The sequence below is a fragment of the Lagenorhynchus albirostris genome, chromosome 16 (assembly GCF_949774975.1).
Source record: "Lagenorhynchus albirostris chromosome 16, mLagAlb1.1, whole genome shotgun sequence".
Lineage (NCBI taxonomy): Eukaryota > Metazoa > Chordata > Mammalia > Artiodactyla > Delphinidae > Lagenorhynchus > Lagenorhynchus albirostris.
Window position 1 is genome coordinate 29,286,737 of NC_083110.1, and position 23,461 is coordinate 29,310,197.

The 23,461-nt window shown below is 52.9% G+C and overlaps 1 protein-coding gene across 8 annotated transcripts in view; it reads right to left on the reverse strand.

Moving 5' to 3' along the window:
* DLG5 (discs large MAGUK scaffold protein 5) overlaps positions 1 to 23,461 on the reverse strand; it is a 120,034-nt gene that overhangs the window by 56,226 nt on the left and 40,347 nt on the right. For 5 of the 8 annotated variants that reach the window (XR_009536210.1, XR_009536211.1, XM_060126983.1 and 2 more), the window contains exons 2-5: positions 18,489 to 18,557; positions 6,108 to 6,270; positions 4,146 to 4,289; positions 3,322 to 3,505 (exon numbers count right to left, since the gene is read on the reverse strand). Coding sequence is in view for 5 of the 8 variants with exons in the window: in XM_060126983.1 (XP_059982966.1) it covers positions 3,322 to 3,505; positions 4,146 to 4,289; positions 6,108 to 6,270; positions 18,489 to 18,557 (560 nt within the window). In the remaining 3 variants the exon portion in view is untranslated. Of the gene's footprint in view, positions 1 to 3,321; positions 3,506 to 4,145; positions 4,290 to 6,107; positions 6,271 to 18,488; positions 18,558 to 23,461 lie in introns of those variants that run through there. The other 3 variants (XM_060126984.1, XM_060126987.1, XM_060126988.1) reach the window with 3 other exon arrangements.

Consider the following 23,461-nt stretch of genomic DNA (forward strand, 5'->3'; position numbering starts at 1 on the left):
GAGGTGACCCAACACTGGCGCCTACCTGGGCTCTTTGCGGGGGCTAATGGCGGACTCTGGGAGGGCTCAGGCCAAGGAGAACTTCCCAGAAGTTCTGCTGCCAGTGTCCTTGTCCTCATGGTGAGACAGAGCCATCCCCCCCCCGCTGCCCACCGCCTCTGCAGGAGACCCTCCAACACTAGCAGGTAGGTCTGGTTCAGTCTCCCCTGGGGTCACTGCTCCTTCCCCTGGGTCCCAATGCACACACTACTTTGTGTGTGACCTCCGAGAGTGGAGTCTCTGTTTCCCCCAGTCCTGTCAAACTCCTGCAATCAAATCCCGCTAGCCTTCAAAGTCTGATTCTCTAGGAATTCCTCCTCCCGTTGCCATACCCCCAGGTTCAGAAGTCTGATGTGGGGCTCAGAACCTTCACTCCAGTGGGTGGACTTCTGTGCTGTAAGTGTTCTCTGGTTTGTGAGTCACCCACCCAGCAGTTACGGGATTTGATTTTATTGTGACTGCGCCCCTCCTACAGTCTCATTGTGGCTTCTCCTTTGTCTTTGGATGTGGGGTATCTTTTTGGTGAGTTCCAGTTATCTTCCTGTCGATGACCGTTCAGCAGTTAGTTGTGATTCTGGTGTTCTCGCAAGACGGAGTGAGAGCACATCCTTCTACTCCACCATCTTCACAAAATGCATATTAATTTTGCAATTTAAAAAAGAGTATAAAAACATGAAGAAAGCGCTGCCCTTCCCCGTTTTGAACTATTTAACCTTACAGCCATTTGGTAAGGCAGAGTAGGGCAGGAGGCTCCATTGGGCAAGGGGTGCCCCAGAGTGGCCATCGGAGCCTGCATGGGATGAGGAGGGGCCCTGCATAGGCGCATGGGGGTCCCACAACGGGTCAGAAGCGGGGATGGCGTGGGAGGGAGGTGGCAGAGGGAAAGGCAGGCAGGTACTCCCGGGAGACCGACCAAGTAAAGAGATTAAGAATAATCAGAACCAGGTTTCTCACTACCAGGAAATGCAGTTACAAAAATGGAAAGGAAGAAAACAAGAACGAACCCTGTTATATTGTAGTACTGGACTGGAACCGGAAATGTCAGTGTGAACTCATGGTTTCCAATATACATATTACATAGTGAAGGTATAAATATACTAGGAAGAGGGAGAGAGACACATGGAAACAGGTATGAGTGAGTGTGTGTGGTGGTGGGGGGCTGGGGGGGGGGCGGCGGTGTACTCAGATATTCCTTATTCTGCCCACTGAGAGGGCCTGGAGCGATTACACCCAGGAGCAATGAGCACATCAACTACACCCAGCACTCCGATCATGCTTCTAAATACCATTTCCCACTAAAAGGAATGAGGACTCCTAGGAGAAATGTTTGATTTCCAGGACTAGGGCAGGGAAGTTAGAAAATGAACCTGGAACATCTTCTTGTGCCAGAAATCAAGAAAGTGCTCAAAGAATGAGGGGACGTGTCAAAAAGACAGACAAGCAAGCTTGAAGGGGCTCCCCGGGGCCACAGTGGTATACAACCCACTGAGTAAAGCAGGAAACCATGAGTGTGTGTGTATGTGTGGGGGAGTATACAGGGAAAACAAGCATCACTACACTGGAGAAGAAGCCTAGAGACACCACCTTAGTCAAATGATCAAAGTGAACATCATTCGTAATAAGTCGTATCCAGCCAAGTCTCAATCAACGGGATGCAATGAGAAAAAGGCAGCATCACTTCTGTGACATTCCTGCCTAAGATGCAAAAACTCACCCAACCATGGGGATCCAACAAATCCAGGTTGAGGGACAACCTAGAAAATAACTAGCCTGTAATCTTCCAAAACATCAAGGTCATGCAGGTCACAGCCTGAGGAACTGTTCCAGACTGAAGGAGACCAAAGAGACTGGACAACTAAATGCAGTGCGTTATTCTGAATGGGATCCTTTTCCTATTAAAGACATTATTGAGACAACTGGCAAAACTTGACCCGGGTCTGACGATTAGACAGGAGTACATATCAACATTAATTCCTGATGTGTCACTGCCACTGTTATACAGGAGAATATCCCTGTTTGCAAGAAGTACACATTTACATGTTCAGGGGTGACGAGGCACCAGGTTGGCAACTTATTCTTGAGTGATACAGGAGAAAAATTCTTTGTACTGTATTTGCAACTCTTCTGTAAGTTTGCAATAATCTCACAATTTAAAAAAAATTTAACTGTAAATGAAAACAAAAGCAACAATGGCAACGTCATCCTAAATTACCAGATGAGTTCAGATTGTTATATACTGGCTTTGTGTCAATCAAGCCCCAACAGTCCTGCTTTAACTGGGGAACCATAAATGTTTCTGATGGGGAAGGGGCTCTGCTTAATCGGACCCATGTTGCAATGCTAGCAGGACACTCTGCCTCTGCCTGGGACTGTCTTCCAACCCCAAACGTCCAACCATCTATGGACACAGAGCATCAGCAGTCCCTGCCACGTCCCTGGGCAGCCCAGGCAGTTCCAGACCATAAGCTACGAGAGAAGAGGCACTGGCCTACATCATTCACAGGAAGCGGTGTCCTGACTGGCCTGCTCCTCATGCACTGCTGTCAATGTGAAACAAGAGCTGAGCAAAGTGAAGAAACTAACTTCGAACGCAGAGAGGAGCAAGGACAGCAGGACATACTCTCACCCCAAAATAATGATGGTAACTGTTACCATCTTGTATTTGCACAGAATTTTAATATTTGCAAGTTTCTTTCCATCTGTAATCTCACACAATCCATACAAAGGAAAGAAGCTACAGATGCCCAAAGCTCCCAGACTAAGTCAAATTGCTGTGACACAGCACACATACCACATAGAACCTCCTCCTTGGTAGCCCTTGCGATATTCATAACAATACAAAATGTGTGTGGTTATTTGATTAACATCTGTATCCCCCCTTGGATTGCAGAGTCCAGGAAAACAAGGGTTGAGTGTTTGCTCACAGATGGCCCGATGCCTCACAGGAGGCTGACACCAAAAATACTTGCTAAGTAATCACATGGACACACGGGTGGGTGGATAAGATGGGTGTGCGTAGGTCAGCAGGTAGACGGACAGTGGGTGGGGGAATGGATGGGTGGCAGATGAGTAGGTGGATAAGGGGAGAGATGCATGGATGGATGGCGGGTGGTAGGCAGGTAGACGGTAGGTAGGTAGGTAGGTAGGTAGGTGGGTGGGCGGGTGGGTAGATGAGATGGTAGGTGTGTGTGTTGGGGGGGCGGGGGGTTGGTAAATGGATGGTGAGTGGGTGAATGCCTGACCTGGGTCTGGTCCGCCCCCCACCGCCCAGCCCAGTTCTACCTGCTGCTGCTGGGCCCGGAGGTCACCGATCTCCTTCTGGTCCTCCTCGTGGAGCCGCTTCATGTCCTCCCACGACTGCTGGAGCAGGTTACGTTCCCGTAGCAGCTGTCCGTTCTCCCGCCTCAGCATGTCCACATCATCCTTCAGCTGGGTCTGGTCGCTCAGGAGCCGGCTGTGGAGCGTGCTGAAATCCCACACGGCACAGTGAGCCCAGCCAGCCTCCGACTCCCACCCGAGGCACCAGCACCCCCTCCAGGTCCTAGTACCCCCAACACACCAGACAGGTCAGCAGCGTGCAGAGGCAGGCCAAAGCCTGCTGTCAGCCACATGCCAGAAAGACCCAAACTATTTTTTTAAGAGCCTGACACCACAACGGCACACATGTGAAGGCCAAGGAAAGGAGATAAGCCCCTACCTGGCATGGACCTGGCACCTCCAAGTGCTGAGGCCTGGCAAATGTCAGCAGGTGGGCAGGCAAATGCCCTCAGAGGGGCACCAGGAGACCAAAGGGGAACACGCCCCATCTGCCTCTCCTGTGGCAGTAGAGCCCTAGCAGGGACCCAGAGGTCCACAGTGATCTGCCTGGCCTACTGTCTCACACATTCGACCACTTTCCTACCAACCGTGCTTCTGAAGCTGGCAATGGATGGTATGGAAAACTGAGGCTCAAAGCCACAAACGCACGTGCTTTAAGGCCCACCGCTTGCTATGCAGCAGAGGCAAGATGGGACCAGAACCCCAGGCTCCAGGTCCACAACTGAAGACTGGCAAGAGGCAGCAGTTCCTTGCACGCTGGGAACCCTGGCCAGGCAGGCCCCACTCACTGGTAGAAGTCGGTCTCCTTGGCCACCTCCTCGCACCTCTTCAGGGCGTTGGTGTGCTGGTTCTGCAGGCTCTGCAGGTCTGACATGGCCCGCACACACTGGATCTTCAGCCTCTCGTAGTCCGGATTCAGCCTGTGGTAGGGCCTGGCCCAGACGGCAAACAGCCCAGTGAACACTGGCCCCGGGATCACAATGACAAGAATGTCTTTCCCTGGGAAGCCACGTCCTAGGTCACTCCAGCCCAGCAGTTCCCGAACACTGGTCTCCTGCATACCACCAACACCAACGCCCCCCTCCGCCCCCCACAAGTGCCTGCTAAGCCCGGGTGTCCTGGCCGCAGCCAGACCAACAGAATCCGAATCCCCAGGACGGGGGGCCTTGATTGCTGAACTCCCTGCGTGGGCCGGGAGAGCTGGGAAGGTGCTCCTGTGCTCTGGGAGCCCCCCGGAGGCCACACGCCAGGCCTGCACGCCCAGGGGGCCCAGCAGTCCCTGGGATGAAGCTCCTCCTCTCCTGAGAGCGGTGAGTCTCAATCTTGGGTACATAACGAATAGACAAGGCCCAGACCAATTACGTCAGCATCCCTGAGGGTAGGACTCAGACATGGGGATTTTTCAGCTCCCCAAGGGATTCCAACGTGCAGCCAAGATTGAGAAAAGTGGCCAGGACCAGGAGTCCCCAGACCTGCAGCACTGTAGTCACCTGGGAACTTGTTAGAAATGCAAATTCTCAGGCCAGCCCCCAACCTCCGAAATCGGACACCCAGGAGGGAGGGAGGAATGGCCAGCCATCTGTGCTCTAACAAGCCCTGCAGGTGACCCTGGTGCGAGCTCAAGCCTGGGAACCCCTGCCCTAGAGCAGGCATCAGAAACCTTTCCCTGTAAAGGGCCAATCTCTGTGCAGCCACTACTCTGCCTCGGTGGCATGAAAGCAGATGTGGACGGCACACACTCGCACACTGTCTTCACTTGCCCTGCCCTCAAGCTGTCTGTCTGAGAGACACATCCTCATAAAAGCAACCTCTAGGAGCAGGCTTTGAGCCCCGACATCACCCCAGAAAAATCCTCCCCAGGATGAGGCGCACACCCCCCATGCTCCTGAAGGAAAGCTTAAACCAGCCCTGCTGCTGCTCCCCTCGGAACCCCCGCCAGCACCTCCTCAACCCTTCCCTGGCATCTACCTCTCAATCCCAACAAAAGAAGTGGTCAAAGGTTTTCTTCAAAATAACAAAAAAGCCAGGTGGGACCAACCTTTTCTAAAACAAACACGTGGCAGGAAACAACTAACGTGTTTACAAACCACATAAAGATCCACTCAGCAATGAAGTAGGCCGGGGTATCCAGGAGACAGCAGTGCCCTTGCCCACGGACAGACCAGTCAAAGGCTCAGCAACAGGGTGACTGACTATCTCTATTAGGGCAGGGGCTGCACACAGCAGCAAACAGGGGACAGAGAGAGAAGCATATTGTCTCCAGGGCTGGAAGGCAGAGAGGCCTGGGAAAGGGCTGGTGACAAGGTCAGGGCCATCCAACCAACCAGGGAGGAGGCACCAAAGTGGGACCAGGAGCCTCCAGCTGCTGCCCAGACCACCCACCAAATGACCATCGGCAAGGCCAGTAGAAAGGCGGTGAGGCCGGTCCACACACACACGCGCGCACGCACACGCAAGCAAGAGCACACCAGTGCCAGGAGCCAAGTGTAGGATGGACACACCCACACACACTTCTCAATCCCCAAGTTGTGTGATTCAGGCCACAGACTCCGATTTTGAACTGGAGGAAGCATAACAAGCCTCCACCCCGCTCCCCGCATCCAGGCCTACACGGGCGGGTGGCGGGAAGGACACTCGGGCAGGCAGCAGGGCTCTCAGGAGCTAAGGGTACGCCTCGGGGCAGGGGGTGCCATGGCATCAGGGTGGTGACCCTGTCCATCGGGCCGGCGGGGGAGGGGCACGGTCGCCACCTCTTGTCGAAGGTGGTCCCGTGGGTGGCGAAGGCCAGGCGCTTCCGCAGCTCATTCCTCTCCCGGGTCATCAGCCGCAGCTGAATGGAGAGGTTCTCCACCTTCTCATTCACTTGCCGGTCAGTGAGCAGCGGCGGTGGGGACGGCGCCTTCCCAGTGGTGCCTGCAGGAGGACGGTGACAAAGAGAACTCGTGTTCACACGGCTCCCACCAGCAGCCGGGCGCTGTTCTGGGCTCTCAGCTTGCATTCGCTCCTCACGACCACCCTACCGGTGGGTCCTGTTACATCCCCCTTTCCCAGAGGACACCGCCAAGTCAGAGTGTAAGAGGCACAGCTGGGACCAGAGCCCAGGCGGTCTGGCTCCAGCATCCACTACCTGGGCCCTGGCGGAGGACCCTGAGCGAGGTCCCCCTCTCTCCCTCCAACCTAGCTTTGGCACCTCCAGGATGGAACCGTTTTGGCCCTGATCTTTGCATCCTCGCCTGCTCTGCTAACACCAGCTGTCACCCACCCCTGGGCACAGAGAGGCCAGCCTGAGCAAGGTGGAAGGCACGGCCCGAAGAGGAAGACACAGTTACAGCTTCCCAGAGAAGCTGGCAGAGGACAGAGGGAGCCAGCTCCAAAGCCGGGCCCAAGGGCCGTGTCCCGCCTTCCCCTGATCAGGGCTGGACACAGCTCCCTCCTCCACGCCGCCCGACTGCCTAAAGCACCTGCTCAACCAGACCAGGTGTGCAGCTTGGAGGAGCTACAGGGAGAGCCGCCCATGGCCAAGGTAAGTGGGACGGGGTGCAGGTAAGTCCCAGGACCTCTGACTGCCCAGCCCACACCAGGCCCTCGTCACTTGTCCCTAGGACTAGACATGTCCTGAAGGGAATCGCATGCCTTATGCTATTACCAAGGAACAGTGGCCACCACCAGCACCTCTGACGAGATCCCAATCTGCTTCTAGGAAGTATGCACCTCACTCAAATGTCCCAGAAAAAGAGACAAATCCATGGTGCTTTTATAGTTAACTCCGTCCATGTGTCCCCTGAGCCCTCTAAGCCTCAGAGATCCTCAGTGGGGTCAGAGTAACCCACAGAAGTCATCCCAGTTTATGGATGTGATCCAGAGGCGGACTCACCCCAGGGACACAGTATCTGTCTCCCCAGTAGCCCTGTAACGTGTAAAAGGCAAGACGAATGTCTTCTGACTCTGTGTCATCCTGACCGCTGCCCCCCAGCAGACCGCTGTTGGCTGATTTTCTTGTGCAAACCGAGTGTCCCCCAGGACAGGCACTCAGGTGTGGCCTTGCATCTTCCAGGAGTGGCAGGAAGGATGGAGAGTTCGACACTGTGGGTGACAAGCTAGACCATGGTCTGAGGAAGGAGACTCGAGCTCCCAGCTCAGTGTTATCCAATGTCGGTATGCCAACCACTGAATCCAGTACCCCTCGAAACACATGTTATTTTAAAGCCAGCACCTCCGTAACAACCAGGATGCTTGTGCTCAGGCCAGACCTCTGTGGCCAAAATGTTCTTTAAGGTGAGGCCCAGGATCACCATTTCCCCCGAGCATCTCCCTCCGTCCATGGGTTCTAGTCCACAGCCTGAGAAGCCTTCCCTCGCCCTTCCCCAAAGACCCTGGATCCTTACCCCTGCCCCCAGGAGTTCTGGAAAACAGGCTGCTTACAGCTCTGTGCGGCTGTGTAACGTCTTCCTCTTTGGCAAATGAAGGCACTTCTATGAGCTCTAGTTCGACGACGGCCATCTGATTTGCACTCACTTACCCGGCTGTCTGACATGTGGGGCTTCCTCTGGACACGTGCCTGACACCCCCTTCTGGAGAGGCCTACAACTAAAACTCGGCATCTAACCAGCCCCTGGGGGGGCCGGTGGGGGGGACACGATCTGTGGAGGACTGACAAACCCAAGAGAGTGGCATGAACAGACCCAACAAGCACCCGGAAAAGAAGGATTTCAATGTAAACGTCACAACCAACCACACAACAGCACACAACACAGATGCCCCAGGCATTAATTTAACCCTCCCAACGATCCCACAGGTGGTAAGAATATTATCATCTCCATTTTACAGGTGAGAAAACTGAGGCGCAGCAAGCTTAAGGAATCAACTTAAACTTCCACAGACAGCAAGTGGTGCCCTGGACGAGAGCCCAGGCACCCGGATTCGGAGCACGTGCTCGCTGCTGCTGTGCCTTGTGGCCTCCCAAAGACAACCACGAGTAGCACTCACTCCATGCCTGGTGGTTTATGAGATGCTTTTCATACATTATCCCATTCCATCCCCTTAAGGAAGATACTGCTGCTATCCCCATTTTACAGATCAGCAAACAAAACCTTATCAAGCTTAAATAATGGGTCCAGGTCACCAAGCCAGTAAATGACAGCATGGCGTATGGAGTGCCTTCTGCCTGACCCCACGTGCCCGAGGCCTCAACCTAAAAGTTCTCAAATGGTTTGATTTTAGGGCCTCTTTACACTCTTAAAAAGGACTGAGGACTCCAAAGAGCTTTTGCTGATAGGGGTTATATCTAACAATATCTACCAGATTAGAAATTAAAACTAAAAAGGTATTTTAAAATATTTACTAATTTTAAAATAACCAAACCCGTTACATATTCACATTAAGGCTTTTCATGAAAAATTAACTACACTCTCTACCGCAAAACAGAAAACACAGCGAGAAGAATGGCATGGCTTTGCATCTGCGTAATGCTGTTTGACATCGGGCTTAATAAAGACAGCCAGAGTCTCACATCCGTGCAACATCACACACCGTGGATGGAACCTGTAGGAAACTCCACTCTACAGCCGAGTCTGTGTGAGGACGAGAGTGCAAAAAGCAAGTGTCACCTCAGGATCATTATGAAAACAGTTCTGACCTCACTGGCTCCACGAAAGGACCTCAGGGACACCAGACCATGCTTTGAGAACGACTTGACCTGCGGTCAAGTTCAATAAGTATCAGAGAAACATCAGATCTCAATTTCAGAACTGAAAAGCACCACCAGGCCCAGCAATCTGCCTCCAGGGAGATAAAGAATTTCCACCCCATTTTAAAAATGAAGCAACAGAAAGATGTAGCCCTTGGCTTTTGCGGAGGCTGGAGAGAGAAGCAGCAGCAGGACAGAAGTAGGGGTCATCAGACCTGTCACCACATACAGCCACCGCCCCCTGTCTGTCTCCAGCAGGATGAGGCCACTGGCTCTGCAGCTGGTAGGACCTGGGGGCAGCCGATCACACACACAGGGACGTGAGCGCTGTCATTTGCTGAGCACAGCCTACGCGCTGGGTTCTGTGCTAACCGCACCTGGGTTCTCACTTCATCAATACCCACAGTACCCTCCCAGATACGTGCTGTGATCACCGAGTGAGAAACTGACGTCTAGCAAAACTGCACAGCTGGGAAACCGGAGGATACCCACGCAAATCCCGCTTCACCTCCAGACCCAGGGCCTCGTCCACTACCCTGCACGGCCTCCCGACGGGAGTGGCCTCCTGTTTCCCTTCCCCTGCCCCAAAGGCTTGAGCATACACGAAACTCACAAAAAGTGAGGCCGTCCAGGCCTGTGAATCCATCAAATAGCAGGTTGACTTAGGGAAACTGCTGCCTGGATACCCCTGTCCTTTCACAATAAGGAGGGCAGAGGGCAGAGGAGGGCCACAGGGGGCCTCAAGAAAAATCCCAAGATGTGCTAAGCCAGGAAGTTCCAAAATAACAGCAAGTGTTGCAGAAAACCCTTTCCATATCCATTCAACTAAAAATAAAGTTTCACTTGCATCTCAGGGTTGAAAAACATTTTGAAGATGATGCAGTCCTTTCAAGAAAATGGTTGCCAGAATCCCCTAAACAGCTACCAAGATGGTCTGAACTCCTGCACAGGGAGGGAGCTCACTACTTCACAGCAAAGCCCATCTCATCTCTCCCCAGATAATTATTCTATGTACTGAGTTAAAATCTGTATTTCTCCCACTGACCCTAGATCTATCTACCCACCCAAGACCATGAGGTAGGGACTTCCCTGGTGGTGCAGTGGTTGAGAATCCGCCTGCCGAAGCAGGGGACACAGGTTCAATCCCTGATCCCGGAACATCCCACAGGCTGCAGAGCAACTAAGCCCGTGCACCACAACTACTGAGCCCACGTGCTGCAACTAGTGAAGCCCACGTGCCTAGAGCCCGTGCTCCACCATGAGAAGCCACCGCAATAAGAAGCCCACACACTGCAACGAAGAGTAGCCCCCGCTCGCTTCAACTAGAGAAAGCCCAAGCGCAGCAACGAAGACCCGACGCAGCCCAAAAAAAAACCAAAAAACAAAAAAAACAAAGGCCACAAGGTACACCTGTAATTCTTCTTCTAAACAACAGACATGCAAGTATTTGAAGACAACTGCCAAGTCCCTTTATCACTACCAGAAGACCTAAAGTAAAAAAAAGTGACAACACCAAATGCTGGCAAGGATGCAGAGAAACTGGAATTCTCAAACACTGCTGGTGGGAATATGAAATCATACAGCCACTGCAGAAAACACTTTGACAGTCTTTTATAAAGTTAAACATGCACTTACCATACTACCCAGTAATCCCACTCCTGGATATTTACACAAAAGAAATGAAAATTTACGTTCACACAAAAGCTAGCACACAACTGTTTATAGCAGCTGTTGAATGGATAAACGACAGTGTTATATTCATACAACGGAATACTTCTCAGCAACAAAAAGGCACTATCATACAAACTACTGGTACCCACGAGGGCAAGGGGAACAGGGACTCGCGAATGCACTATGCTGAGCGCAAGAAACCAGACTCAAAAGGCCACACGCCATATGTTTCCATTTACACGACATTTGGGAAAAGGCAAAACTACAGAGGCAGAAGAGAGATCCGTGGTTGCCAGGGCCTGTGGGTGGAGGGAAGAAAGGCTGACTACAAAGTCACAGAAGGGAATTCTTCAGGGTGGAGGATATGCTCTATACCTTAATTGTGGAAGTGGTTAAATAACCAATGTGCTCATCAAAACTCATCGAACTATACACCAAAAAGGATAAATGTTACTGTACGTAATTCGTACCTCACGGAACATGACTTTTAAAAAAATCTGAAGTTAAAAAAAATAAAAAACAACAACACTGTGGTGCCCTAAACTGAAGTGACCATCCCAGGACAGGTGTGACCAACAAAGAGGTGTGGCTTGTCACCCCCGACCAGTCACTGTGTTTATAGTAAACCTTTTCAAGAACAAGCAAAATCAAAACTAACGTCAAGTGAGTTGTCCACAGAAGCCTCAAATTCTATCTTTGTGCAGTTGTTCTTTGGGACTCAAATGCAAAACTGTCCACTCTCCCCCCACTTCACTCCTTCCCCTTCCCAAATCTGGAACCCACTTGAAAAGAAGGCAGGGGAGTTCCCTGGTGGTCCAGTGGTTAGGATTCGGCACTTTCACTGCTGTGGCCTGGGTTCAGTCCCTGGTTGGGGAACTGAAATCCCACAAGCCATGCAGCACAGCCATAAATTAATTAATTAATTAATTAGTTAGTTAATAAAAAGAAAAACTTAAGAAAGATTTTCTTTTTTTCATTTTTATGTTCAGGATGGGATTCCAGGGTTAAGGGATTTGGACTGGACTAAAATGGCCCCAAAATGAGTGCTGGAAGATGCCAGGAGAGCCGGCACAGGCCCTGGAGTTTGGACAAAGAGCTCTCACTCCTCTGGGCCTTGGTGTAAGAGGAAAACTGCAGCCAAGGGGAGCAGAGCCCCTTCGCCATCACGAGTCCTGGCTCCTCCTCCCAGACACCCTGGCCGATGCAAGTGCAGCCTTCCTGTAGACCACTGAGGCTCAGCCAGAGCCTGGCAGCTCGGCAGTCTTCTTGGCTGTAAGGCCCTTTGTCCTTAGCCCCCTTGTCACACCACACTCCAGCTGACCCTGAAGGCCACTCCCCCACCAAGTCTTATTTACAGCTAGAGAGGTCACAGCTCTGCTTCAGAGCCCTGTGGGCCCGTGGTACCAGAGGCCACGGAGAAAACGGGCACTGGCCCAAAGTGGTCAGGTGGGTGGAGCAGGGATGCCCAGGTAAACTTCCTGGCCTCCTCCAGGCCCTGGCTGTCAGGAGAGAAGCAAAACTGCAGAACATGGTCATCACAGGCCGCAGCAAGCAAAACCAAGCCATCCTCGCCTCCAGCCCAGGAGAGCCAGAGCCGTCGGGGGGAGACACAATCCCACGTCCTGAACCAGTGCTTCCAAAAGCACCTTAGCTTCACTGGAGACCTTGTTAGAAATGCACAGGTCAGGTCCCACTCAGACCTACCGAATCAGAAACCCTGGGGGAGAAGCCAGCACTCCCCTCCAGGTGAGTCTGATGCCTGATAAAGTTTGAGAACCTCTGGTCTGGACCAAAGTCGCACTGTCTGGCCAGAGTGGCTTATCAATCCCTTGTTTTTTCGGCTGTCCAATACATTTAAAAGCATCGCCCACTGATGCCCAGGGGATGCCCTACTTGGTCGGCACGGGACTGCAGCGGGGCTCCTCCTGGACTTGGACTGGAAGGAGGTTAGACTCCAGCGAAGCAGCTGCAGCCTTGCCCAGCTCCCAGATCTCCTTCCAGATAAGCTACTTGCTCTCGAATCCTTGACTCAGGGTCAGTTTGCCGAAACCCAAACCAAGACAGGTGACGATGGCCTGTCGCTTCCAAGCTGCTCCTACATCCAGAGCGCCATTCCTGGAAGACCCCACTCGAGGGCCACCTCCTCCCTGAAGCTTCCTGGACACCCCTCGTTAGAAAAAGCTGCTCCTTCCCGTCTCCTTGTTTTACACAAGGCAAAACGGCCAGTCGCTTCTCTCTCTGGTCTGAATGTTGGTGTACCCCACCAAATTCCTATGTTGAGGTCCTACCCCCCCCACCCCGTGCGGAATTAGGAGGTGGGGCCTCTGGGAGGTGATCAGGTCGTGAAGGTGGAGCCCACGTGAATGGGATCAGTGGCCTTCTAACAGGGACCCTAGAGAGCTCTTCCCCCTCCTGCCATGTGAGGTTACAACGGGAAGGCACCATCTATGAACCAGGAAGCGGGCCCCCCAAGACACCGACGCTGCCTTGATCTTGGAATTCCAAGCTTCCAGAACTGTGAGAAATAAATGTGTGTTGTTTCTGAACTGCCAAGTCTGTGGTGTTCTGTGATAGCAGCCTGGACAGACTAAGACACCTGGTTAGCCTGTAAGGCCTGGAGCCAGGTCCCCCTGTGATCCCTAAGAGTGCCGAGCACGGGTTCCAAGAGGACAAGGTGCTCCCGTCCATCTGATGCACTGAGAGAAAACAGGCCCCGGATCCAAAAGGATCAGAGAAGGAAGGGTCAGACGGCAAGGGGTCAGGGTGCAGCCTTGCCTCCATGCTCATTCACCCCACCATCCTCTATCAACTAGAAACTGCACTTTCAAGGAATCTTTGCTGGGATAGGAAGGAAGCCCTCCAGATCCTTCTGCTAACAAAACCAGATCTCTCTCCTTAATAAGAAAGCTCTCCTGTTACTTCAATCTGCATGAAATTTAAGGCTCATTTTATAAATGCTGCCCAAGAATGTCTCCTCTTCTTAAAACTTCCCCAGTTATCCTAGTTGAGAAAAAAAAAAGGTACCTGAGCAATTAGATCAGGATGAACGGGGGAGGAAAAAAACATCGATTGCCTGAAATGAGTGTGCCTCCCCTGGGCAGATCCATGGGGCCTACCCACAGGCAGGTTACTCAAATAACAGGCCACACGGGGTGGGGGGAAGCCTCAAAGAAGCCACATGTGCTTGGCTGATGAAAATTGCCTGGAAAGACACAGCAAACTTTAAGGTTGTCGGCCTGTTGTTAGGAGGGTCAGGCTGAAGAGGTGAAATGGGCAGACCACCTGAGGACCTAATGCCAGCCGGGAAGAGGGGAGGGGCAACCAGGTACCAGCTGTTGCAGAGAAAATACCATACCCAAGGCTCCACCTACCAATTTTCTCTTATGCTAAATATAACTTGCTCTTCTTTGGCCAAACGTTCTCGGTTAGGGAGACATAAGTGGGAAAGTGGAGGTGATGTTTTTATTATAAGACCTTGCCTTTCCTTAGGTTCATGGAGAAAGACCTAACCAACAGAAACAGCCAGTCTCCATCTGACTCATCAGCCCCTCGGTCGGGGGGTGTGCCTGAGATGGCCAGGAAAAGAAGTGTTCTGCCCGTGATTAGGTGAGGCTGAGCCAGGAGGGATTTCTCCAGGAGGTGCTGCAGTGGGCCATGGACGACCCTCCATTCATTCCACTCCAAGGGGCTGGTCCAAGCCAGCCACAGACATTCCAGTGCTTTTGCCGGGGACTAGGTTAGGTCAACTCACCTCCAACCAGGAAGGCTGTTAAAATGGATGCTGGGCCCCATCCTCAGAGCTTCTGGAGGCTGGAAACCTACATTTCTATCAAGTACCTGGGTGCTGCTGGTCCAGGGACCGCACTGCATGAGCCATGGTTTGGGCACAGACAAGTGACAGGGGACTGGGGACTGTGCTGAGGACCTGCTGGAGAAGGCTTCTTTGCTCATCAGGAGACACGAGAGGAGACAGCCTCCTTCATCCTCTGGACCATTTGTGATGATGGAGATGTTCTTTTATCTGATCTGTCCAATATGGTAGCCACTAGCCACAGGTGCTACAGAACCGTGGTCCCCAACCTTTTTGGCACCAGGGACCGGCTTAGTGGAGGACAATTTTTCCACGGACCGGTGGCGGCAGGGGGCGGGAGATGGTTTCGGGGATGGTTCAAGCTCATTACATTTATTGTGCACTTTATTTCTATTATTATTACACTGTAATATATAATGAAGTAACTATACAACTCACCATAATGCGGAATTAGTGGGAGCCCTGAACCTGTTTTCACTTGCCACTCACTGAGAGGTTTTTTTGTTTTGTTTTGTTTTGTTTATTTATTTATGGCTGTGTTGGGTGTTTGTTGCTGTGCGTGGGCTTTCTCTAGTTGCGGCGAGCGGGGGCTACTCTTCATTGTGGTGCGCAGGCTTCTCACTGCAGTGGCTTCTCTTGTTGCAGAGCATGGGTTCTAGGTGCGCAGGCTTCAGTAGTTGTGTTGCACAGACTAGGTAGTTGTGGCACACGGGCTTAGTTGTTCCGTGGCATGTGGGATCTTCCCGGACCAGGGCTCAAACCCCTGTACCCTGCACTGGCAGGCGGATTCTTAACCACTGCGCCACCAGGGAAGACCCACTGATAGGGTTTTATTTTTTTATTTATTTATTTTTTTTGCGATACGCAGGTCTCTCACCGTTGTGGCCTCTCCCGCTGCGGAACACAGGCTCCGGACGCGCAGGCTCAGCGGCCATGGCTCACGGGCCCAGCCGCTCCGCGGCATGTGGGATCTTCCCGGACCGGGGCATGAACCCGTGTCCGCTGCATCAGCAGGTGGACTCTCAACCACTGTGCCACCAGGGAAGCCCTAGGGTTTTGATATGAGTCTGCAAGCAATTGATTTATCATGGTCTCTGTGCAGTCTCTGCTAACGATAATCTGTATTTGCAGCCGCTCCCCAGCACTAGCATCACCGCCTCAGCTCCATTTCAGATCATCAGGCATTAGATTCTCATAAGGAGCGCACAACCTAGATCCCGCACATGCGCAGTTCACAGTAGGGTCCGCGCTTCTGTGACAATCTAATGCCACCGCTGATCTGACAGAAGATGGAGCTCAGGCGGTAATGCAAGCAATGGGGAGTAGCTGTAAATACAGATGAAGCTTCACTTGCCCACTGCTCACCTCCTGCTGTGTGGCCCGGTTCCTAACAGGCCGCGGACTGGTACTGGTCCGTGGCCTGGGTGTTGGGGACCCCTGCTACAGAACACTTGAAATGTGGCTAGTGTAACTACTGAAACTAGTGATTTAAATTTTATTTCACGTTAATTCACTGGCATTTAAATAGCCACGTGTGGCTAGAGGCTCCCACCACGAACACTGTAGCCCTGGACACTGTCAGGTCTAGATGTGATGGCTGACCTCTGCCATCAGCCCAAGGGAAGACACCACACAGAGGCCCGCAAAGCCACACCCGATGTACTCAGCCCACCCTCAGCACAGTTACCATGTGAGATCACACATTCCTCTGCTATCTAAGGCAGTATGAGTAGGTATTCCCTACTGCTGCAGCCAAAGGCCTTCTGGCCAATACAGCCACGGGGACATTCAAGTCAGCCTGCAGAAAAATGGGGCTACTCACCCCAAGGTCAACGTCAACTCTACACAGAAAAGCAAGAGAAGGAAAACTTGGTTACCAGTGAACTGGAGAGGTTTTGACCTGAAGGGATGCAACCAGGTCTTTGAGCATCCAAGATAGGGGCCCAGACAGTGAAGTACAGTAGAGCTCTGCTCGCAGCCTGCCTGCCAACAAGTATCCGGGGACACTGGTGACCCCTTCACCCCAAGGGCCAAAGGGTGGGTCACTGACACGATGCTCTTCCGAAGTATACGAAGGTCCAGCTGCACAAAAAAATACCTTCTTACTCAGGCCTGCAATTCCACCATTAACAATACCTGCTGTGGTTTAAACAATTATCTTTCTCTAGAATCTCCTTTTAAAATGCAAATGCTCCTAGGAAAGGTAACACTTTAAGCCTTGAAGGGTCAATGTGAATGAGTTTGTCAGATATCAGATCATTGTACCTCGCTCCCAAGCGGAATATGGAGCCGGAAAAGGGTGAGGCCAAGACAGGTGCCCTCAGAGCTCAACCAGCTCCATTTTACAAAACCCCACATTACCGTTCCACACATCCTGACTGCCTGCCCGGCTCATGCACTTCCTGAAAGCCAGCCCCGTGTTCAAAATCCCAGCAGCCCCATCATTCAATCCCTGTGTCTCACCAACCCAAGCAGGCAGGACAAAGTGAACTGTGGTCCCATCAGAGTCCTCCCTGAACCCTAGACGGGACGAGGGGACCTGCGAGGGGCTGAATTGTGCCCCACAAAACAGACGATGAAGTCCTAATCCCCAGTAAATGTGAATGTGACCTTATTTGGAAATTCGGTCTTTAGAGATGATCAAGTTAAGATGAGGTCATACTGGAGTAGGGCGGGCCCCTAAACCAATGTGAATGGTGTCCTGTTTAAAAAAGGAAATTTGGAGACACACACAGAGAGAACACCATGTGAAAATGAAGGCAGAGACTGGGGTGATGCACCTACAAGCCGAGGAACGTCAGAGGTTGCCGGCACACAACCAGGAGAAGAGGCCTGGAAAAGACCCGCTCCTGGCTGCCTTCAGGGCACAATGATCTTAGACTCTGGCCTCCAGAACTGTGAGAGAATAAACCTCTACTGCGTAAGTCACTCAGTTTACGGCACTTTGCTAGGGCAGCCCTAGCAAACAAATACAGTGCCCCCTACTGGTACCCCTCTCACCACTCTGACCTCACTTACTGTATCTACTCATCTGTCTCCCCAGGAGACCCTAAGATCCAGGAGCACAGGGACCAGGTCTGCCTATTCACCGCTATATCACAAGCCCACTTCTGGCCCCCTGGAGGTGTTCCGTATGAGTCAACTGAACGCATAAGAGGCCTGCCCCGGGCAGGTTCTAGAAGCTCAGGCACGAGACTTACCTTCTCTGAGTGTCCATTTCCCCATCTGTCTACTGGAGAAAACAGGAAGAATTGGACCAGATGACCTCTGTGAGCCCTTCCAACTCAAAAACTCCAGGACTCACCACACCACTGAAGGTGTACCCATCCATCAAGGTCAAACCAGGACACAGAGCTACACTAGGGCATTAAATAGAGGGCATGTGACACGGAAGATGGGCCACAGAGGCGCGGGAAGACTGCGAGACTATGACAACCTTCCTCTGGGACGTCTTCAGTGAAGTGACAGCAGGGCCAGCCTCCCTCTATGGGCTCCTGGGACCCACATCCAGAGACACACCGAATTCGGCATGGACTGGCCACTCCTACGCCCAAGACAACACTCCCAGTGGGCCAGTCCTGCTCACAAACAACAGCCCCCAAAGGGGCCAGTCTCTTGGATAGTGGTCACTGTGTACTACGAGGCCTGGGGGTCGGAGGCAAAGGGCTCTCTGAGAAGCGCTGTGCCCTGCCTGACAAAGTGAAAACATGGTGACACAGGTGCCTCTGTGTCATGCACCTCCCTCCTAACACCAGGAACAGCGTTCTGCCCTCCTCCATTAAGAGGACGTGCTGATGAGAGGAAATGTGAATGGAACCAACAGAAGATGACTCCATGAATGATCTGACAGGTGTGGGCCAACTCTCCCACCCCATGCACCCAGCGCCACCCCAGCTCATACCCAGACCCCCGACCGGCCGGTGTCCTCCAGGAAGGAGGGGTGCCCAGGAAGGTGGTACTCACCCACACTGCTGAGGGAGCTGCTGCTCTCCGAGTCTGAGGGCATGATGGACAAGACACTGTACGTGGAGCCTGGAGACAGAAAGAGAGGCCATTTGTTACTAACTCCAAAGGGATTTCTCATCTTATGCCCCAAACCACTGTCAGACCAAATGACTTCAGTCGGCGCCAGGCTGAGAAGCAGCACCACCTGGGGTACCAGACATCAGAACCACAGGCTGGGCAGGGGAGGTGCTGTCAGCAGGGCCTGGTCTTTGGTGCTTCCGCCTCACCTTCGGCCCCCCTCCGACTGAGCTGCGCACGGGCAGAGGGGAGCCTGGAGTCAGCCAGCTGGCTTCTTATTGGGACATCTGGGGAAGGGCTCAGCAAGGGAGCAACATGCCCCAGGGCAACAAGGGGTCTGGGGATTTCCTACAGATTTGTATCAGTGTGATTCTGGCTTCCATATAGAGGGTAACAGAGCCTAAGTTAAACATCTGTGAACTCTTCGTTCCTTGTGCCTAGCTGTTCTGCTCTTAGGTTCTAACTGTATTCAAGCTCAGTCCTTAATAATTTAGTCAGTGGCTGCTCCCTTATTAAAAGTTACTGATAGAATTATAAGCAATCACACTGTCACCAAAGCTAGGGAGTAACATGTTTTGTTTTTCGTTTTTAAATATTTATTTATTTATTTTTCGCTGCGTTGGGTCTTCATTTCTGTGTGCAGGCTTTCTCTAGTTGCAGCGAGTGGGGGCTACTCTTCGTTATGGTGTGTGGGCTTCTCATTGCGGTGGCTTCTCTTGTTGCAGAGCACGGGCTCTAGGCGCGCGGGCTCCAGTAGTAACGGCGCGCGGGCTTTGTTGCTCCGTGGCATGTGGGATCTTCCCGGACCAGGGATCAAACCCGTGTTCCCTGCATTGGCAGGAGGATTCTTAACCACTGCGCCACCAGGGAAGCCCTATGTTTCGTTTCGTTTTGTTTTGTTTTGTTTTGTTTTGGTGGGGGAGGTGTTGACACTCGTTATTAACTCCTGGTGGCAGCCACACAACCACCACGGTTTGGTTTGCATTCAAATATCTTCAAAGCCAGGATGTTTCCTGCCCGGCATCAGGAAAAACCTCTGGGTCAAGAAACCCAGCTCTGAGTGCAGTTCTCGTCCACGTGCGAGTAGCTGGCCAGTGGCCTCAGTTTTCTGGATCTCTGTTTCTCAGTCTGTAACATGAAGGGGTTCAACCAGATGGCTCACAAGGTCGTTTCCCCTGTCCCATTTCAGAGATGACATTTTCCATGATTAATGGAAACAAAGCTGTGCTTTGCTTATCAAGACTACAGATGACACAAAAGTTAAGAGGGCAGGCGAACCCCAACCCAGAGGCTGAATAGGAGTCGAAAAAAGCACAACATGCAGAGATGGTGGGTCAAATAAAACAAGACAATGGGAAGAAGGCAATGTTTTGCTCTTAGAACCGAAAGAACTGTACAATGAAGGTGTGTGTGTACTGGGCAGAGTGAGTGAGCCAGAGATGAGATTTTTGCAATAAAGCCTTTGAATGAGACTTAGGGCTTTGGTGTCAGAAAGCAGCCGAGAACTAACGAGACCTTGGGCTCCAGGACCAGAAATGCGGGGTCAAATTTAAGGGGCTCTCTCCGATGTCAACTCTTGACTAGCTACCCTACACCTGCACACCCTCAGAAGGAAAAAAAGAAAGAAAAGAGATAAAGAGATGGGGTAAGCAGGGGAGAGGGAGAGGAGGAGGGAAACTCATGGACGGGGGGAGGGAGCAGTGCACCAGGGGACAGGGGAGACCCCGAAGGGAAGGGGAAGGTGTCGGGGGAAAGATGAAGACCACACAGAGGCAAGGGAAACACACAGCCCTGGCATAAGAGTCGGCATGCAGGGGAGCTAGCTGGTGTACCCACCAGACAGGCAGAGAGATGAAAGGTGAGAGGAGAAAAAAGAAAACCAGAAAAAGGGACTTTGGTAATGGCAAGAAGTGGGACAGTGGCCAGGAATGGCCAGTGGCCTCATTATCACATTTTCCAAGAACCTCTGGGTGTCTGGCGTGGATGGAAGAGGAAGGCTCGGGGAGTGGGCAGGACCGTCCAAAGGGATGCAACTTGTTCTACTGGCCTACGGCAGCAGCCCTGACACAGCTGGTGGGTGCAGGTCAGGAAGGGGGCCTAACGGTCAGTGCTGCCTTGGTCTGAGAAGACCTGGGTGGCGGGGGGCTCCCACGACATAGGCATTCACTCCACGCACACCTGGCAGAGATATCAGAGGTGGCACCTGCACATCACCTGAAAGGAGACGGAACCAGAAAACCCCGTGCAGCCCTTAAGGTCCTTGATCCTACTAAAAAATAAGTAAGCAGCGTTCAGTGAGATATCGCCTGTATTTAAGTTCAATCCACGCTACTCATCTTGCTGCCCCTTCCACATCTCTGTGTTTTTGTCTCAACCGTGAGCATCACAAACTTCTCAAAGCATCTCTCTTCCCATATCATGAACATTAAGCACTGCATAAAGATCCATGAAATAAAGTCAGGTGCAATTCAGCCAATCCATCGGTATCTCCAAAACACAAGAATGTAACACAATGCCTATGTTCTAAACTCAACAGCCATTTTCTTAATAATTTTTCATTGTTGTTACGTGAGGGCAAGGAAGACTAGCCGGCTGGTGTGTCGGTGGATTGTTTTTGAAAGTGGGCACAAATACACTGTCCCACTCACACCTCTGAGATGTGAGCTCAGCCCAGCCCTGCTGGCAACACCACAGCCAGCACTCTGGCGGATGCTCCCTGCACAACGCCTCGCCTCTTCCTCGCTACTGGCATCAGCAGCGTCCCATCTTCCAGTAAACCGCCCCTCCCCTTCAAATCATCTCTCTCCTCCCCCATGGCAAGTTTCCACTGTTAATTAAACTTGGCAGACACCCTTCTCTCTCTCCTCCCACCTCCCCCCTGGCTGGGAGGAGTCAACTGGCCAACTGACACGTGCTGGTCCCCTTCCCTGTCCCCCACATCCTGACAGGGCTCTGGGCCTGACCCGGGGGCGGTGTGACATCTCTATCCGCATCTCTGGGCATCACCTCCCCCGAGTCGGCTGGCAGGGCTCCTGGGAGCCAGGGGGGGAAGCGGTGCCAGGGAACGGTTAAAATTGGACAAGGCCCAGTTTCTACGATGTTCCCAGGGCCTTAGACGTCATTCGGGGGGAAAAAAGCCCCGAAGACGACGCTGTCTTGGTTATGCTTTGTCTCTGCAGCTATTGTTGTCTTAAAAAGCCTGTGTGGTCAGGACTGTCGGGAAAAGGCAAAAGGAGTCGCTTTTCTCCGAAGTCACGCAGCATCCTTTCAAAGCGATGGCTTCTGAGAGGTGGGACGGTCGTCATCTACCCCTGGGATTTCACAATCCAATCTGGAGCCTGACAGAGGTCCCATCTCACTGCGCACGCTCTCCTGCCCCGCACAGCCCCTCACCCTTGACCATGTGGGAGCTCCCCTGAAGGCACCTGCACCCCGACCCGGGCCCTAATGTGCACCCTGCACATCACACACACAGAGGCCTGGGTGAACGAGGGCCGACCTCCTCTGCTCTCACTGCCTCCCCCCAAGCCCCACAGGGCAGCAGGGCACTGCCACTCAGGACCGTCACCACAAACTCAGACAAGCCTGTGCAGAGGTCCAGAGAGGACCCAGAGAAAGTCATATGATTGGGAAACGTTTCCAGAAAATGAGGGCAGAGGGACTTCCCTGGTGGTCCAGTGGTTAAGACTCCACACTCCTGATGCAAGGGGCCCGGGTTCGATCCCTGGTCAGGGAACTAGGTCCCGCATGCCTCAACAAAAAGATCCCGCACGCTGCAACTAAGACCCAGCGCAGCCAAATAAATAAATATTAAAAAAAAGAAAAAGAAAAAGAAAAAAAGAAAAAGAGAGCAGAGCAGGAGCCCAGGTTTTCATGGCCATGTGAAGCAGAGTGATGATACAGGGGGTTCTCTACCATAACAATAACCTGAGGCCCCGGTCAAGGTGCAGGTTCTGACTAGGCAGATTACGGTGGGGCCTGAGACTCTGCATTTCCAACAAGCCCACAGCAGGGACTGAAAGCAAGGTACCAAGGCTGACCCGAGCCAGCAGGTGGCATGTACATGGAAGTCATGGCAGAAGCCCTGGGAGAGAGCTGGCAGACTCTCTGGGACTGGCCTGGGCCACAAGCATTGTCTGTGTTGTTCCCAAAAGGCCGCCCCCTGCTAATTGTGTTTACTCGGTGACTCAGCCCCACTGGGTCATGGAGACCACTTCAAAGAACTTCCAGTAAAATCACCCAGGCGATAACAGAACGCCCAGCCCTCCAAGGCCCCCTCCCGCGGCTGCGGGGCCCCTAACACACCCCTCCATTCACCTGGGGCTTGTAAAGGCCCCAGTGACTCACACTTCCTCCCCATGAAACCGCGACGCTTAAGGGGCTTGTTCCAGCCTCCAGCCAGCACGCAGAGTCCTCTCTGCGCTCCAGCCCGTGGCGCTGCCCTGAGACAGCTCTGGGCGCTGGGAGGACATGCACCTCCCGCGAGCACCGGGGAAGGAGGGAGAAGCAAGTCGCTCTTCCCTGGGGGCTGTGAGACTGGGCAGGGAGGTGCTGCCTCGGCAGTGGGGGCTGTGAGACTGGGCAGGGAGGTGCTGCCTGGGCAGTGGGGGCTGTGAGCCTGGGCAGGGAGGTGCTGCCTGGGCAGTGGGGGCTGTGAGACTGGGCAGGGAGGTGCTGCCTGGGCAGTGGGGGCTGTGAGACTGGGCAGGGAGGTGCTGCCTGGGCAGTGGGGGGGGGGGGGAGGGGCGAGCAGTCACCACCAGGCCACCTGTCCCACCCTGGAACCATCCTCCAGCTCAGAGCTGACCACCCTCGGACGGCTGAGGGTGCCCAGTCACTCTAGCACCCACACGTGTGCATCGGGGTCCTGGCACGTGGCTGAGCCGTGCGAGCTGTGTAAAGAAGACAAGCCA